General features: G+C 37.5%; 1 protein-coding gene across 2 annotated transcripts in view; it reads left to right on the top strand.

The window, feature by feature from the left end:
• The first annotated feature begins 602 nt into the window (after positions 1-602).
• The window catches only part of LOC121652376 (rho guanine nucleotide exchange factor 10-like protein), a 37,701-nt gene continuing 19,171 nt past the window's right edge, over positions 603-19,132 (top strand). For both annotated transcript variants that reach the window (XR_006012588.1, XM_042005143.1), the window contains exons 1-12: positions 603-705; positions 3,195-3,265; positions 6,365-6,559; positions 6,670-6,697; positions 7,951-8,024; positions 9,767-10,012; positions 10,991-11,124; positions 14,358-14,465; positions 14,546-14,654; positions 16,176-16,279; positions 17,822-17,899; positions 18,165-18,344. Coding sequence is in view for 1 of the 2 variants with exons in the window: in XM_042005143.1 (XP_041861077.1) it covers positions 3,226-3,265; positions 6,365-6,559; positions 6,670-6,697; positions 7,951-8,024; positions 9,767-10,012; positions 10,991-11,124; positions 14,358-14,465; positions 14,546-14,654; positions 16,176-16,279; positions 17,822-17,899; positions 18,165-18,344 (1,296 nt within the window). In the remaining variant the exon portion in view is untranslated. The remainder of the gene's footprint in view (positions 706-3,194; positions 3,266-6,364; positions 6,560-6,669; positions 6,698-7,950; positions 8,025-9,766; positions 10,013-10,990; positions 11,125-14,357; positions 14,466-14,545; positions 14,655-16,175; positions 16,280-17,821; positions 17,900-18,164; positions 18,345-19,132) is intronic.

Raw genomic sequence — 19,132 nt, 5'->3', positions numbered from 1 at the left:
ATATGCCTTTATTTATTTATTTATTTATTTTGCCTCGTTTGGTTTAGAATTTTATAATAACCAGTGGTTCGATCAGATGAGTTTTTAGAAAGAGTTTAAAGGTTTAAATCATGTCAGCATATCAGCACATTTTCACCTACAGACCAAACTTTCCTTAAACTAAAATGAAAGATAACCTTCATTTTTATTCGTTACTTTTTCTGAACATTTTAGCTTCAAACAGAGAAGAAGTCACTAAAAATTCCTGTGTGGGTGTAATATTATTGTTACATAGGCATGTTCATTTTGCAGTCATTTGGTGTGAAGGGTCTCGCGCCCGCGCGTGTTAGCGCCCTCTGTGGGATGTTTGAGACGTACAGCAAAAATATAATTTTATTCATAAAATCAACAATAGACTAAAATTACTGATACAATAATCCACTTGTTTATGATGACTTCAGTTGGTCTTTTGATAATTAACAATCAGAAACAGTCCTGATCCAGGACCGGGATCAGTTTTTGGTTTCTAAACCGAATTAAGCGTCAGACGGTTTAAACGCAGCGGTGAGGGAGGAGAGGAGGAACTTTGACAGGAAATCCCTGGAAAGAGGCTTGTTGTTGTTGTTGTTGAAATGGGAGGACGGGAGCAGCTGCGGTAGGACCACGAGCCGAACCTGGGACGTCAGCAGGAACCGGACCGTGCCGGACTCACCTGTCTGACAGCAGGTGAGTGATGCGGTCAGATCATCAGGAGCTCCGCGGGGACTCTTTGCGTGGGACACCCCACTGCACGAGCTCTTTTCACGCATGAAGGATCAAATTATAATTTATACCTCACAGACAGTTATTACTGTGTTTTAATATTAACACTAAATCTGGTTTGTCTTTTCAAGAAATGCCAGGCATTGTTAGGTTATTCCTTCTTGCTTTTTCACTGCATTTAGTGATATAAAAAGTCAGAATTAAGTGCCAAAATACAACAAAAGGAATAATAGGTGGGAGAAACACGCTGTCCATAATGTCACAGAAAATAGTCAGTTGTTTTGTATTTATTGAAGTTGCACAAAGTGACTTGTTAGTGAGAAGCAGCTCAACGTAGCTCTGGACTATAGAAGCTGGGGGTTGAAGGGGGGGTTGTAAATGAACTGGACTGTGCTGCAGAAGGTTCAGGCAGAATATTGTCTGGGTTTTTGAAATAAACAATGTCGTAACACACTCACTTCTAACATCACAAATGTGAGCCAAGTGGCAGAAGTGTCTCACTTGTGAAGCTTATTAAGGGAAACAAGGGAAATGCTTTATGAACGGTTGTTAAAAAAGTAAAATCCATCCTTCCACCTGGCCTTGTCTGACTTCCCAACTTGTCATACACACACTGAGAGGAAAAGGTAGGCTTATTTTCTCTTGCACAGTTCTAATGGTGTTGCAGCTTCACCTGATTCAGCAAAATGACATTAAAGCAGAACAAAAGACAAGAAGCCAGGTGAGAATATCCAGAGTGGCACAGATTCAGACGGGACTTGGGTTCTGATGAGAGCTATGAAAACATTTGATTATGTCAGTTAAATGAGGAGTTAAAATGACTATTTAGTTAAGATACAGTTGCACTAAATCTGTCCCATTTTCCCTGAAAAAAATGGCGAGTGAAAATTCTGATTGGTTGTTAATTTTAGGAAAATACCAGCCACACTGGCTGGTGATCAAAAATAACCATTTAGAGGCCTGGATAATTCTGGATCATTTAACTTAAAGTTTAGCCATGGGTTGCTAACATGCTAACCTATCTATCTATCTATCTATCTATCTATCTATCTATCTATCTATCTATCTATCTATCTATCTATCTATCTATCTATCTATCTATCTATCTATTTATTTATTTATTAAATAATCTACAGATATATATTATTTATCCACTAATTTAATATTTTTGATATTTTTGTAATTATTTTGTTGTGAATAAATAAGCAAATATGAAAGAATGTACTATAGTAAAAAAGCAGAAATGGACATTGGATGGATGGTGGAATCCGAAGCTACATGGAGCACTAATGCTGGTAAAACACAACAGGCTGGTTGGTGCCAAAGCCATCAAAAAGATCACCACATGGATGCCATAGTTTCCCGATCTGATTCAAGGCCAGTCTTGCAAGTGCTTTAAAAAGATTCCTCATTGTTCCAAGATTTCATGCTATTAATGGCATAAAATAAAACTCATCTCTTCAGTGTAGTTCTACAAATATTCATCAGCTTTGAGTTAAACATCATGTAGGAATGTGGTCTTTGGGCTTTAAGTGAATGATGTCATCGCAGTGGGAGTCAGTAGACCACTTAGTTGGGACAATCCAAAGACTGTTTTCTCATCACAGCTGCATGCCAATTTCCTCCTCTCTTTTCTATTGTCTATTTAGCTACAGGGCTCCCAGTACGGTCCACAGAATGAAGTCTTTTACCATGTAGCTGGATGAATTACTTATCTGTTTCTGTCACAAGAGAATGTTCTTCTCAGAGTCTTTCATCTTTATATGCTAATAGCGTGACTCGCGGCTTAACAAGTTCAGTTTTAACATTGTGTTGAAGTTGAGAATTCAGAGAAGCCATTATTAAGTGTCGTGTGGCAACACTGCTGAATGAGTAGTCTGGGAAAGAACATGTCTGGATCTGCTGGGGAATGTAACACGCTCCCGTTCCCCTCTGGCACAGTACAGCTGTAAACACTCATCCACATGGATAAGCAGTAGCTTGACATACGGACTGTTGCCGGACCTGTTTGTCACCATACGTACATCTATAAGTTATATGACTCCAAACTTAAGGAATCCACAACAGCACCGCTGGAAAATTCATGACACTGTTTTTAGCATCTGTGTCTGTGTGTGTTCAGGTAAGCATGAATTTTACAGTCTCATCTGAATGATGATCAGGATACAACAATTTGGAATCTTCTTATTTGTCCATTTTGATGGAATTCTGCATCAGTACTCAGGTTTACTTTTATGTATGCTGCCTGACTTGTAGAAACTAGTTTCACTCAGATGTTTGTCCTCCTTTAACGTTGTTGCACTAACAATGAACTGAAAAGTGAGCACTGTTTACCCCTAAAGAGAAGCAGCTGTCTATTTATCTGAGATCAAATTGTCTTTGCTTGAATCAGCAGTTCATTGTCTCTCAGATGATCCAAAGTGTATTTAATGAGTGCACCTGTGTCTGTACAGGAGCCAATGTGAGCATTAAGAAGGATTCATTATGACCTCAACACAACCACTCATCCTCTGTCAACCCTTGGGTAAGTCATTCAGCAACTATATTGATGTTTATCATCATTTAGAGGTATTCATATTAATTCTACTGGACACACAGTTATGTAAATGTAATCCAATATTAATTTCAGCTTCACATTCAGGGTAGGGTCAGAATTTGGTGGAAACAACCTCCATTCATCCTGCCTTGTATCACAGCTCAGGCTGCTGCTGCTGGTGTAATGGTGTGGGGGGATATTTTCTTTTCCCACTTTGGGCCCCTTAGTACTGATGTCACATGATTTAACCAGCACAGCCTACCTGAGTATTGTTGCTGACCATGTCCATCCCTTTATGACCACAGTGGAGCATCTTCTGATGCTACTTCCAGCAGGATAATGCACCATGTCACAAAGCTCAGATCATCTCCACCTGCTTTCTAGAACATGACGATGACTTCACTGGACTCCAACGGCCTCCACAGTCACCAGATCTCAGTGATGTGGGATGTGGTGGAACGGGAGATTCTCATAATGGATGCAGGCGACAAACCTGCAGCAACTGTGTGATGCTGTCATGTCAATATGGAGCAAAACCTCTGAGAATGTTTCCAACAGCTTGTTGAATCTATGACACTGAGAATTAAGGGGCAAAACCTTTTTTGTCCAACACAGTGTTTGCAAAGTGTACAAAATGAAGTGTATATGCAGTTTAAGATAAACCTTAATCATGTCTAATGACTTAGATAACACACTCACCCCCAAATCTTCATGGAGTGTGTCTACCACTGGCGGCCTAGTCTCAGTCGAAGTTCATCAGATGTAAGAACGCTTCACAGTCATAGATGGTGCGATGCGACTGTTTAAGCAAGCTTTGTGGTAATCCTCTGTGTATAAGAAAATTAAATCACATTTCTACTTTTATGTTATGAGTGCAGAACTTTAATGCCCTCTAAGCTGTCACTGTTTGGACACTTTTTTTCTGCTCCTGCAGAGTCACAGCAGTGTTTATGAATATTCTACATGCCTTGAGCTCAAGTCTAAGCTCGGTTGGTGCAGACACATGGAATCATTGTCAGGTGAAGCCTGACTCATTAATCGCCTGCTGCTCTGAGGAAAGACCCTACTAGCCTATTTACCTTCTGCTGTGTAAGAAGAAGCAGGGTCAGCAGGTTGATGCCTGAGATAACCTTGACACAAATTTACCTGTCAGGCAGGTGGAAGTCAGGAGGAGTAGTTAAGCCTGTGAAACTCAAAGTAAAAAAATTCATCAGCACTTCCACAAACCAATTACTTCACAGTGAATCTGAGGCTTTCTGGGGGGTCGAAGGCTTTGTTTGGCTTGACTGTTGTTGTTTGAGTGTGTATGTATAAAGCTGTGGTTCAAATTCAGACTGACAGGTGAAGGCTTAGTGTTAGCCATATGTTGAGTGTGTAATCTCTCATACCAGCAGCTCTCCTTGGTTGTGGTAATGCAGCAGCTAATCCTCTGGTTCAGTGGTTTCTGCTTAGTAAAGTCCTCATCAACCATCTGTTCAACATGTCATGAATGACCTGGGTGGTCTGACACTTCTTCTCTCTGGTCAACCCACTGATAGGTAAAAAAGTTCAGCCCAGATTTACTGAGAGGAATACAGATCAGGAAAGGAGTTAATTACTAATTACTGCCACTCTTTGAGCACTCAGAGCACAAGCTTCCTAGCTGCAAACTCATCAGGTTGACGAGAAGTCGATGTTGCCCGTCAGTGTATTGTACAGTAGATGAAGGTAGATGATTCTTACTTTTCTTTAAATAACAAATAATACCTTTATCTGGCTACTCCAGCTGTATCCTGCACTCTGAGAGCATATATTAAAGGTTAACTGGTTATTCCACATTAACCCGAGGAGTCTGTCTCCCGCTGTTTCTGTGATGGACTGGCAGACTCTCCAGGGTGAACCCTGCCCCTTTCTTGATAGCAGCTGGGATATAGGCTCCAGCACCCCCACCCCCACAGCCCTGGAACTGGATTAAGCTGACAGTAAATGGCTGGAATAGTGTTAATCTTAATAATCCCTCTTCTCATTTTTGCAGACATTTTAAGAGTCATAATCTTTATGAAATTTACTGGGTCAGCATCTTTATGTATTTAACTCAATGATACTCTAATAATTTCCAAAGCTACAGTATACTATTGTAGTATAAACAGTCATGATATAAAGCTATAGAGAATATCACCAACATCACCACACAGAAATGTGGGATTGATCCTCCGTTTTGGGGGAACCAACTTTCTATTTACAGCAGCATTTAGCATTTATTTGTCATAAATCCTAGAATATATTAATTTATCAGAAATTAATCCACATTAATATGAAATATAAATGATTATATTTACTAATAAATAGATTATAAACTATATTATTTTAGATTTAGATTATAAACAGATTATATATTTCATTTTAGAATGAAAATATCAGAACAATAGGTATTTGACATAAATTTTCGGTACAATGGTGTAGTTGAAGCTGAACGTTTATAGACTTGCAGGGTTTTAATCCATCTTTTTTTTAAATGGCTGCATGAGCATTTATGACTCGTAGTTTTTAAATTTACAACAGGTGCAGGAACGTCCACCAAACACAATGTAAACACAGATGTCTGAGACCGAAACAGGTGGACACACATGTAAACCTGAACTTCATTCATTAATCATCAACTTGTAGGATCTAAGTTATTAATTAGTGTGTCTGCATCATTACGACTCTTTGCTTCTCCTGTGGGCTGATCGTGGCAAAAAATTTTCTCTCCAGCATGTTTTAGGCATGTTTTTTTTTTAAACAAGTTTGCATGTGAGAAACCTGGATGTGTAGGTGGAAACAGTAGCCAGGTTCCCCCAAGATTGTGTCAGATGTGCATTCTCTATATCACTGGGCAGGACTGACCTCTTAAACCATTCATTGTTGGAGCAGTCGAAGAAGCCTCTGACTGAACACACCTCCTTGTTTGATCACTGTGTTCAGTATAACCTTTTTTTTAATAAAATGTCATTTGGTAACAAGAAGTCTATATAAGGACTCCACTGTATGTCTTATGTATTTTAATACCTTTTTCATTATTTTCATATTTTTCGTTCTTCCTTGCCAACATCTACTGGTATGCAACAGAGGAAGATTTGGATGAAGATGAGCAGGGCGAGCCCTTTGATTTTGATGACAGCGATGACATCAGCTCTCACATGACCTCTTCTGTGCCTTGGAATGACCAAACCACAAACACATCAATGGCAAATCCTTATGACAAGACAGAGACACCCCACAAGATGGCCGCCATGAATGGAACAACTAGAACCGGCTGTTCAGGTTAATGTAACTGGTTTTTAAAATCTGTGTGTGTATAAAAAAAGATAGCCTTTTAAGTTAATTTTGCTTGAGGATTGAAGTGAATATTTTTTACTTTATTTTATCACCAGGCATGGAGGTCAGAGAATCACCAGAGGGGTAAGTAGAGAAAATCAACTAAAAGCCAAAAATTGAAATTTCTATAAAGACCTTGACATTAAATTTAGGTTTAGTCAAATTTAAATGTAACTGTTTATACAGTACAGTTTGTGTTTACATGCTCAACCACTAAAACTCCTGAAAACACCAAGCTACAGTAAAAAGTTCAATTTTTTAAGTCAAATGTGGTTTTCTTAAATAAAACCAAAAGCTTTGTTTTAGTAAGGAAACTCTAATAAATACATGCAACCAGGTGCAAACATCCATATTTCACCATCTGTTTGATACATCTTCCTCAACTAGCTCATTAATAGCTGGATCAGCAGAAGCTTCAGCAGAAACGGGGGATCAAACCACCCAGACCTTGGTTGGTTGTTGTGTCACGTGAACACAACACGGCAGTTACTTCAGTCTCAGTGAGGCATCAGTGAAAAGTTAAGAATGCTGTTTTATCCAGGAAACATCATGTCATGCGTGTTATCATGCCAACTGAGCAGTTTAAGAGAAAATAAAAGACGAGGTATAGCTGCTGGCTCTTGAAATTATGCAAAATCAATCTGTCGGATTATTTTAAGACGGGAAAAAAATGGGGGTTGCTAAAAGTTATGCTGACCGTAAACTGGGATCATTGGGATCCTCATCCATGAAATATCATGATTTTTGTTTGGAAATTTATGCACTGTAGGAAATACATGCCTAGTTTTAAACCATTCAATACTATAAAGATCAGCCCAGCAACTGGTAGTTACTGGTGGTCTTTGATTGCCTTCTATTTGTGGTTTAACTTCAGGTGTATAGTCTGAAAGCAAAATCTGATTAAACCCCACATCTCAGGGTTTGGAATGTTGGTTGGACCTAATTCTCTTTACACATGCTGAACTATACCACGCTGCAACTTCTCAAGTTTCTCTGGTTAATTTTTATCTTTAACTGATAAGCTTGTCAGGTAAAAATTACAACAGTAGCCAAGTTATAAAGGAGTAAAAGTCAGGCGTTGTGACCTACAGTACCCATAAATACCTCTTGTCAGATAACCGATGCATTTGACTTTTAGTTCAGTTTTTTGTTGTCCAAACTTTAAGCTTTGCTTTGTTTAGAAGTTTAATTCAGTGCAGTTCATTAATAAGAGGGAGAGCAACCACCTCTCATTAAAAGTTCAGAAGAACATTTCTCTGTCAGCTAACTACACCTTTATAAAGATATAAAAATGAAAAGCTCTTTGAATGACCTTTAGATTAAAATGCTTGTTTCAGACGCTCCACCTCCTCTGATCTGGGAGTGACAGCTGAGTCTGAGGGTTTCTGGAAAACATGCAGCATTTATGAAGGTAAGAAAAAAGGGAAGTATACATGTTTCATGTGGTACTCCCATCTGAAGCAGAGCTAGCTTCTGTCCATATGCTCACCGATGTGAGAATGTCTTTGTGTTTGCTTTCATCTGGACAGTGCAGACATCACATAAAGCCAAGGAGTGGCTCAGTGTGGTTTCAGAGCTTACTCAGCGAATGAACAAAGGTACATAACCTTCCTCAGGTGTTAGCTGTGCTAGTGGTTAGCTTGTAGAAAAGAAAAAGAACAGCTGCTGCATTTCAGCATGTTTCCATCAGTTTCTTTGAATTCCCAGCCTACTGCCAAAACTAGCTCTTCCAGTGACCCACAGACAGTTTCACCCTGCAGCTACTAGCATCATAAGGTAGCTAATTAGCTCTGCTCTGTTTATATATATATATATATATATATATATATATATATATATATATATATATATTTCATACATACATATGTATATGTGTATGTGTGTGTGTGTGTGTGTGTGATTTGTGGTATGATCAATAATGTACATTAATTTGTACTATTAGCTTTGACATGCAGTGCTTGTGACATACCTGAAGGATCCAATGCTGTGTTTGTGTAATGTTGAATATATTTATACCAGTCTTGACGAGTCATAATAATGTGTTAAACCTGTTCTTCAGTAGCTTGAGTGTTTTCCCCTCAAGGTAGTGAAGTACTTATTTCAGAATTAACCTATGTTAGTCCATAGATCTCCCTTGAATGAACTGGATGTTCTGCAAAAAAAAAAAGGCATAAACCTGAATTATTTAACTTTAAAAATGAACTGTGGCATGAGCTCCTGAGTTAAGGAATACAGACATTGTATAATGACATAAAATGCTTATTATAAGTAGCTTCTCTGCAAATTATTTAATGTAAGCATCCGACCTGAAGAAAGCACTGTAATAGTTTAAGCGATCACTAGAATGAATATTTATCAGTATTAAATTAAAAGGAAAATTGTAGACTACAAGTTGTTTTTTTTACATATCAAGAAATGAGGATAATATCTTTGCAACATTTGTTGTAAAGCAGAGCATAACTCTTCAGAAATATTATACTAAGTATTAATTTTGCAATATTATTAATGTAAAACTAACTACTTAGCCACAGAGTAATACACAGGATAAATAATAATAAGGATAAAATATAATCCTTTTTCTGTGTTTGATCCTGGATGTTCATACAATTAAATCATGAGACTTCACTGAAAGGGGAAATTACACCAAACATCACAAACTTCATGTTACTGTAAGAACAGAAAGTAAAAAGAAATGACAACGCCCTTATGCAGTGCGGTCCTCCCAAGAGGTGCATTTATATGACCTAGGATGGCTTTTGATGAAGCAGAGAAAAATTCTCTACAACCTGTTGTTTTCAGCGCCATGGAAACTGAATGTAGAGACACACTTGAAAACTTGAACATGCGTTCATGTGATTTAAAAAAAATGACACTGCTCACTTGTCTGATCAGTATTCAACATTATAACGCTGTAGAAAGCTCAGAAAGGTCAAAGTAGCATAATAGGGCCCTTTACAGTTGTTGCTTGTGAATGCTTTCTGTAACCCTTACCGGTGTTTCCAAACAATAACCGAGACTATGTACAGCAATACAACCTGTTTAAAGTGAGATATATAAATGTTAACTGACTCTATGAAAACACTTGACAATTTTAATAAAAAATAAATAAAATTCAGTGCAAACAGTGACAGAATTCTTTTTTTTGCTTTGTAGGAAAGTCCTCTTCAATGCCCAAAGATGGTCTGGGCACATCCATCTGTGCATTAAGTGGGTGTAGCACGCAGCAGGCTGCTGAGGTGTCTTCCTCAGTTAGTCTGCAGACTGAGCAACACGTCCCTGCTGCTGCAGACAGACCAGCCAACCAGGATACAGTCACCTGCATCCCAGAAAATAATTTCAAAAGCACAGAAGTCATCTATGATGACGTTCCCACTGAGAATCCCCCGACACCGTTGTACAGTAAGTACAGTGCAGTAATTTTGCTCGCAGGTATGACCTGAAAAGACAAACTGTGCCGTCCATTTTTAACCCTTGTAGGACATTAGGGCCGTTTTTTGTACTTTCAGGTAATCAGGTAACATTTTGGTTGAATTACCCCAAAACTGGAGATTTTTTTGCATGACAATTTTTCTCTTGAGGAACTTTTAAATTCCAATTTCAGTTGTATTAAAGATCAACAGGACACCAACAGGAGAGCAAATTTGCTACCCTCCCAGGTCATTAGAGGAGAGAAAATTCTCTCCCAAAAACTGCTATAAAAATATTACAGATTGATATTCTTTTCTACTTTTACAGCTCAAATTGCTCAATGAACTTCATTCCTATTAAAAATACCAAATATGTAATTATTCAAATTATTTCAACACTTTAAATGCCAATTTGATCACATGATGCCAATGTTTATAAGAAAGAAAAATACAGATAAAATGAGTTATTTTCATAAAATATGCGATAGGGGGGATGGGTATTTTATTTTAAGATCAAAGTAAACATTTTTACTATATTTTTATACATTTAAGACTGATTTTAATTTGACAAAAGCAAACATGTATTTTATGATAAAAGTAATAATAAAAATAAACAAGAACAAAACTAAATTGAACAAGAAGATTAAATGATTTTAACAAATGAATTTAATAAGAAAGACATTCAATAAAAAGCCAGGGTCTTGAGTCTGGTTTTAAGAGCTTGTTTTTTGACTGTACCACAAATGTGGAGCATAAAAGTCTAAGGAAGACTCACTAAAATCAATAAAAGAACCTTAAAACTTTCCCTAAGTGGACTGAAAGGCAATGCAAAGCCTCTAAGACTCTTTCTGGGCCCCATCAGCAGACGTTATGACCTTTAATCACCAAAAAGTGTTAAAACACTAACATACAATAATAAAAGTGTCGTGTTTTTGCATCTTTAAATAATTTTTAATTTCTGTATGTGCAGATGTGGATGACATCTATGAGGACATCCAAATACCTGATTACCATGACAACAGCTGCTGGAGCTCTGATGAGTTTGAGAGTTATGAGGAGCTTTCGGACGGTGGGACAGCTCCCCCATCTCGACGCAGCAACAAAGTAAAACCTTTTCTTTTTTCCTTTCAACATAAATAAGCTTAAGATCCGGAAATGTCTGAGATTATTTGGGTAGAAGTTTTGTTAGGCAGGACTGGATGATAATCAAAGAAACTGTGTAAGATTTTTCATCCACATGCAGGTTCTCTGCTTATTAAAGTACAGATGGCGATTCAGTGTTTTACTGACATGGTGCAGTTTGTTTTCTTTATTTTTTATACTTTATAATTAAATGGTTGTAGTAGTGATGTAGTGAAAGAGAAAAAAAAATAATACAAAAAAAGAAGAAGAAAATGTAGCCAGTAACGAACTATCATTCTTGATCAGTTTGCTCAGTCTCTTTAAGTCTCTGATGCTGCTGCCCCAACAGACGCCTGCAAAGCTGCATCTTCCACAACAGACGTACAGACCATTCTCAGTGACGTCACATTGTTCGTTTACGCCACTACGTTGGGTGGCAAAAAGCTAGCTGGGACCCGGCTCTCGCTATCAAGTGACTATAAACTGTTTCTCATGAAGGATGGTGCAGTTCAGCACGTATGTGGTCAGGTCAGGCAGTGATATTTAAAAGATGTGAGTTTGTTGGTGCTGAAAATCCGTGTGATTTTCCAAATTCAACAACATTAACAACTAGGCAATCGACAGCTGCACTTAGCAGGGGCAGAATTAAAAAGCATATAAGTCAGATTAGAGGCTTATAAATATTTCATGGCAGGATGGGAATCAGACCTTCAGTTGTGGAAAGTTCCCAAACAAAGTATTTCCTCTTCATGTCAAAGCCATGTCAGATGCAGATAATGTTAGTGCGGTGTAAAAATTAGGGATGTCCCGGTGAGGGGTTAACGTTACCATCACTGTGAGAAAACATTCTTGTTTAATGACTCTTTTGTTTTTTGAGACCACGGAGGAAAATATATGTCCAACTTTTCATTAACACTAAAAAGTGTCATCATTCCAACTTTTCCAGATCATCCTTTTTTCTTCTTTTCTCAGACACAAAGATGAACAGGACGTAGGCTGAGGACAACGGGTTGTCTTTAGGGGAAGACAAAATTAGCCTCAGTTATATGTCTGTTAACAACAGACCAACCTAAATTATCTGGTCCCGGGGCGCAATAACGTTAAAAGAATGCAGTTTGCTGCATTTTAGTATTACTTTTTGTTTTTTTTTACGTGAAAAGCTGGCTATAGCAGCCAAGCCGGTAGCAGTACGCCTGCTTTGTTTATCTTTTAGCCACCCACAAACTTCCCTGACGTGCAAGTCATTGACGAAAAGCTGAGAATGGTCTATAGAAGATGTGCAACATTTTGGTGCAGGCATTGAAGGATCTAAACTTCTTAGAAAAGTAGAGCCTCTGTCCCCTTTAGTCAGTGTTTCAAGTTCATTCTATATTCCAGCGGAACTCCCAGGTAGTTGTAGGCCTTTACCACCTCTTCTCCCAGAATGGAAATAGTGCTTGGCTTGTAAAAAGGATTGTCCAGTTCCCTGTACTCATTTTCCATCACTAAAACACCCCACAAGTGCAGAGTAATCAGAGTATTTCTGCAGATGACAAGACTCTTGAGTTGTATTGTAAGTCGAGGGCGCTCCTGCGGTTTAACAAACTCTAAACTTACTGTAATAGTGTCATAATGCCCTGTGTTAGTCTGAATGAGTGATAAAGAAAATACACTGTTTGTGGCGCAGAATCAGCGTTGAGCATGAATCTGTGGAAAAGCTGTTATTGGAAAAACTTTCCAATAACAGCTATTTCTCTATTTTAATGATAAAGAACAAGGAAACCGTTTTATAAGTTAATACAAAATTGTTTATGTGGTTTATTATAATTCATTTAATGCATTACTTAACAAATAAAGCAGCATAAACAGTGTTTAGTGCTACATGCCTGAAACAGAACAAGTGGACACAATATTGATTCATGAAGACTGAACCAAAACAGTACAAATGCATCACATAACTCCAAAAGAATGAACTGAAAGATGGTGAAACGTTGTGGACAGCTGAGAGGAACTGCGAAGTTGGCAACAGAGCTGTAAGTTTGTCACTTAAAATAACTTCTAAGTCTCAGTACGCTTTAAAGAAACTCGACTAAAGCCCGTCTGTGAGTTTTACTTTGAGATAATAATAACAACCGCCCATCTAAAAACCCCCTTGGTGGGAGATAGCTGCTGCTACTTTGGAGTTAATGTACAGTTTGAATGAAACCAGGTTTGATGAAAAGGGGAAGTGAATTATTTCTGGCCGTCCCTCGCCCTGTCAGCACTTCTGTCTTCTGTGCCACTCTTTCTATTGAGCTTTCTCAGCTCAGCTCATGAGTTTTGAATGTAAGCCGCATGTGGAAATGTCATAATGTGAGTTTTAACATAGATCATGCCTCTTGCTTTTTTGGCCATGCCGGATATTTTGTGAGAAGTTTTAAAAAGTGATTCGGAAAGTGAAAATGTCCATGTAGACGAGATCTGCTGGTTATATGAGGTAGGTGTCTTGTCTTCTATGGCTGAATTCAGAATTGATAATTAACACTTACAAAGAAACATTAATTTAAACACTTTTTGATCAAAGTTTCCAGGCCATAATAATGGGAAACGGTTGTATATCCAGTAATTTAACAGAAGAAATGGATCGTAAACAGAGCTGTAGCTCATACGCGAGTACTTGAGGTTACAAGCTGCTGGAAGTATTGTTGTTACGTTTGTGGTTACCTCTCTGTACAAACGGTAGAGTGGAAGTAAAGAGTCCAGCTGGATTCCCATTAAAACTGCTCTCATTCACATATTTTCTTTATACTGTCTTCATGATTTTGTTTAATTTTTTCAAAAACTGTAACTAAAAGCGTCTAAACATTTAAGACTACATGTCAAGTTGTGGTCACTTAAAGAATTTCGAGTCTGATGCTCTTCTCTGATAAAATGCTGATTCCTGAACTACAGCATCATCTGGCAGAATCATCATTTAAACATGTCTGGACGTACATGTACCATGATCTCACACAGAAATTTAGAAGCTGCAGAATGTCTCAAATGTTGTTTTCCATGGTGTTTATACAGAGTCAGAAATACTTCAGTCAATAACTCAATTTCCCTCCTATGCATGTGCATAGCAGTCCGGTCAGATGGTCAGGGTGGCGGATTTCCTTGCAGTCCTGAATAAAAACAATTTTCCTTTGTTTTTTGTGATTCAAGATATATTACCTTTGCTTTTTTTTCTCTGCTCTGCTGTGATGTTGGACTGCCAGATTGAGGTGCTGAGTCTGAAAGAGCGTTGTGCCATCACCAGAAGGGAGCTAGCAGTGCGACTCAGTTCGCCACATGTTGCCCACATCAGACAAAGCTGTGATACTAAGGTAGGACTGACCAAAGTTAATCACGACTACTCATTATCTCTCGCTCTGTTGGTACTTACTGTTTATGTTCCATATTCCAGGTGCAGCAGCTGATGAAAGCAGCCAGGAATGGTACCAAGGATGGTTTAGAGAAAACTAAGTTAGCCATGATTCGTAAAGTGTCCTTCCTGCAGAGTAAAGACTCCACAGGTACAGAAGCTGAAGCACACTGATTTGTGCACACTGTAAAAAATGAAATATTTGATGCAGAATATATTTAATGGATATAACCTAATTTTAATTTAGTTGTTATTAATATGAACATTGATGTGCAAATGACTGAATAAATTAATGATCTTGAGTTGAATCAATGTAAATAAGATGATGATGGTGGTGGTGGTGGTGGTGGTGGTGGTGGTGGGGAGGTTCATAATTCATTGCATACAACTTTACATTTTTATTTTATATTTAGAAATGGTTGAAATAACTTTCAAAAAGTATATTTAATTTTTTTTTTAATTTGGTTAATCAATAATTTAGAAAACACTACTTTTTCACTTATGATATAATTATAGCATCATTATAAATTAGTGATTAACTATTATTATATAATTTAAAGGTCCCATATTATACATTTTTTTGACAATTTCATATGGGTATCAGAGGTCCAACAACATTGTTTTCAAACTGTATTGCCCCAAATTCAGCCTTGGTCCTTAATTTCAGCCATTCCAGGGGTAGCCCTAGTGAACTTTACAGAAACGGGCTGTTTCTGTGTTTGAAACTTTAAATGTTCATGAGTGGTGCCTGTCCACATCCACTCCACACCCCACTCAGTGATTTTAGAGGGTAGGTTCAGCGGGTCAATGGGAGTATCCACTATAAGGGGTAGTGATTATTCCCTTTGTGAGGTCACAAAGAGAAAGATCTCAGACTCACCCGTTTGAGCAGACATTCGCTAAAAAGTGGAGCAAGCAAGTGAGAGAGGAGACAGAATTTTCTCCTTTTTGGGCCTCATACACAGGCTATGAGGACACAAATGACTGTTAGAAAACCTTTAGAAAGGGAATTTTGTATAATATGGGACCTTTAAATTTTGTAATACTATTGAATTATTATAATTCATTCATTCATTATCTCTACCGCTTTGTCCATTACGGGTCACGGGTAAGCTGGAGCCTGTCCCAGCATTTTAGCAAGTGTAAACCTGGACAGGTCACCAGTCCACTGCAGGGCCAACACAGAGAGAGACAAACAGCCATTCATGCTCACACTCACTCCTAGGGAGTATCTAGGGAGACCAGTTCTTTGGATGGTAGGAGGAAGCTGGAGTATCCAGAGAGAACCCACGCATACACAAGAAGAACATGCAAACTCCACACAGAAAGACCTTCTTGCTGTGAGGCTACAGTGCTAACCACCGCAACCTATTATTATTATTATTATTATTATTATTATTATTATTATTATTATTATTATTGTTATTAATAATAATTAATAATAATAATAATAATAATAATAATAACAATAAGCTTAAGACATTTTATTAAAATGTGGTAACTGCAGAATTAATCTGTACTCTCTTGTACAGAATGAGTAAATGTTTTAAACAAGTCTTATAAAAGGCGTATTTTTAAAGTTCCTGTTGTTCCCTGAAGGGTTTAACTTGACTCACTGGGCAGATTTCTGTGTCTTTCTCCGTGGATAAAGTATTTGTGTTTGATTTTACAGGTGAGGGAAAGGATGATGCCGGTTACATGGATGTGTCCGTCTGTGAGTTGAAACACCCTCCAGCAAAGCTCTGCCCCATGCCAGAGGGGCTCAGCAGTCAGCAGGTGTGCATGAGCATCATCCTATTGATGAAATCTTGTTTTCCCATCAGTCTTGCTGAGGCCTCTTCTGTAATACCTTAGTCAGATCAAATCGAGGCACATTCACAACCCCAAAGTAATGTTTCAGTTGCAGGTCTGTTGTGGTTGACCACAAGTTCTCCTGCACAAAATTTGGTTTCAGTTTTAGTTTGTCAGTTCATTCCTGAGAGAAAACAACTTGAACTAACGAAAGATCGTCCAAACAAGAATGAAAAGGAACAGAAAAAAGAAAAAAATTATATGAACTGCCCTTTTTTACATATCAATGTATTTAAAACACAGATACAAATAACAAAAGGAAAACAAGCTAAACTAAACATGCTAATATAGTCTTGCACATCTACCTGCCAGGGCACTCTTCTTTTATCACAACAAAACAGAAAACTCTTAACACACATATTTATTCAACAAATAACTTAAATCAGCTCAGCCTGTAATGTGTTTGTCCAGATTTTTCTACAAACTAATTTCTTTTACAGATAAACATCGATCCATCAGTTAAGTTCTAAATCCAGGTTTATTAAAGACCTCTGTTTATTTTAAGTTAAATTTTTTTTTTCTTCTGATCTTTACTAGATATTTGATGGAAATGTGTTCCTATATGTTTCAGGGCACCTGCTTTATATATAATTTGTGGAATACAGTAATCCACTAAGATCAAGACTCCTTTTACTGTCATTCACACAACATAAAGAAAAGCACGAGGGGAACAAAATCTAGTTCTCCGTTCTCAGTGCTGACCACCATAAAAACTGAAAAGAAAGAAATAAAAACATACATAAAAACAAGGATAAAAAGGCAGCAGCATCACAGAATTGCCCAGTCATGAAACTGATGGAGGGATTTCTGTATTTACTTCTGCAGATTCTTAAAGCTCTTTTTTGTAAAATGAAAACTGAATTTGTGTAGGTTTTAAAAACATATCTAATGATCTGTTTTTAAAAGAAATCTTCAACTTTGTGTAAGATAGCAATTGTTTGATATTGTGGTTTTCAAGCATCAATTAGGACACCTAAAAAGTTTCTTTTAGTTCTACAATTTTGAAACCTTTTAGGTTTTAGGTTTAAGTTAGCCTGCTGCCCACATGGAAGTGATGCAGCAGTCTCTTTGTCACTGCCTCTGTTTTGGGTCCTGTCCACACAAATATGGGGATTTTTTTCTAAATGTTGGCGCTGATTTTTTTCATGGGGAACATAGAAGAAAAAACTAAACAAATTTAGCAAAATACCAATGTTTGTGTGGACTTGAACGATTTCAGGCCAGCAGCAGAGTGTGAGGAGTCAGGTGGTCTGAGGCAGAGGTTTCCCTGAAAAGAGGAACTCGTTCCAGGATCGCTTTGGTTAGAGCTGCGACTGAGACGTGTGGTGAAGGAGCTCTCGCTGCGTTGTAGTTAGCAAGAAACAATTATAATGTTTTATTATTAGGAGTTTACTGGTTTAACTAGTTCGTAACCAGTAGCAAGTGTGTTTATTGCACATTTAAATGAATGTGATGCTTCTCACTCAGGTCGTCAGGCGCCTCATCCTCAGCTCGATTGTGCAAAGTGAAAGCAGCTACCTGGACTCTCTCAGAAGGATCCTGCAGGTGAGTCGCACCTCTGCTCAGGTAACGCTGAGGTGACGTATGTTACCGTTAAGCTGTTTTTCTGAAGTTTCACTTCTTTCACTCGTGTGTGGAGAAGTCTTGAAACCAGTAAAATATTATCTGACATTAAGTTGTTATTTAACTGATACATGACGATGAAGATGCATATTACTAAAAAACATCTGGAGAAAATATGCAGTACAATCCTGGTTAAAGCTGACAGAAGATGTACAACATACCTAATAAAGCTTTTCTTGCTTGTCAGGAGTACGAGAAGCCTTTGATGGAGCCACAGTCGGGGATCCTGAGTCCAAAGAAGGTGCGTCAGATCTTTTTCCGTCTGAAGGAGATCCATCAGTGTCACTTGATGTTCCAGATAGCTCTCGCATCCCGCGTGGGCGACTGGGATCAGAGCGAGATGATCGGCGACCTGTTTGTAGCCTCAGTGAGTTTTTTCTTTCCTTTATTTTTATCCAAAGCTTTGCTGCTATTTTTCAGACTTCACGTCCAAATGATGCCATCCTCCGGAGGTCCATTATACACCTGATCTTACAGCCTTGTTATAGTCATGACCTCATAACTCCTTTAGAAATAATAGACCCTTTATGATGATTTGGTAAAATGGAAAACCAAAGCTTGAAGTTTAATTTTCTTATCTTGTCAAACTGGAAAAGAATTGGCCCACATTTTAATTTGATCCTAATAATATGTTGATCTGTGTGGAAAAACCTCCAAAAAGATTGAATCTGTGAAGGAATTTGTACATGAGAAATGACATGTAAACAGAAATTGTGAAACTACAAAGACTTATAAGAAAGGATAAAATAAGCATTTTTATTTAGCTCCACATATGTTCCTTTACAGATATTTATATTTATTCTATTTTTAACTTAAACCTTTACTTAATTCATATCTATTTTTCATATTTACTTTATTTTTAGTAATGTTATATATTTGTTCTTTCTCCTTATTTTTTTCACGTATTTTCATGAAGCTTTTTCAAATTTCTCACTGCATTTTTTTTTAATTAAATACCCGTTTTCATCTTATGTTTAAAAATGGCTCGGTTAATTCCCTTCTATTTTTTTCATTATATTTAATAATGTTATTTATTTGTTTTATCCCTTTACTTTTCCATATTATTTTCATGTTATATTATTTCTGAGTTATCGTTGAATTATTTTATTAAATATCTTTTTCAGTGTCTTCTCTACAAACTGCTTCATTATTTTT

Source organism: Melanotaenia boesemani, chromosome 13 (genome assembly GCF_017639745.1).
Source record: "Melanotaenia boesemani isolate fMelBoe1 chromosome 13, fMelBoe1.pri, whole genome shotgun sequence".
Classification (NCBI taxonomy): domain Eukaryota; kingdom Metazoa; phylum Chordata; class Actinopteri; order Atheriniformes; family Melanotaeniidae; genus Melanotaenia; species Melanotaenia boesemani.
Note: the sequence above shows the minus strand (reverse complement) of the source record. Positions and strands in the feature narration are given on the sequence as shown.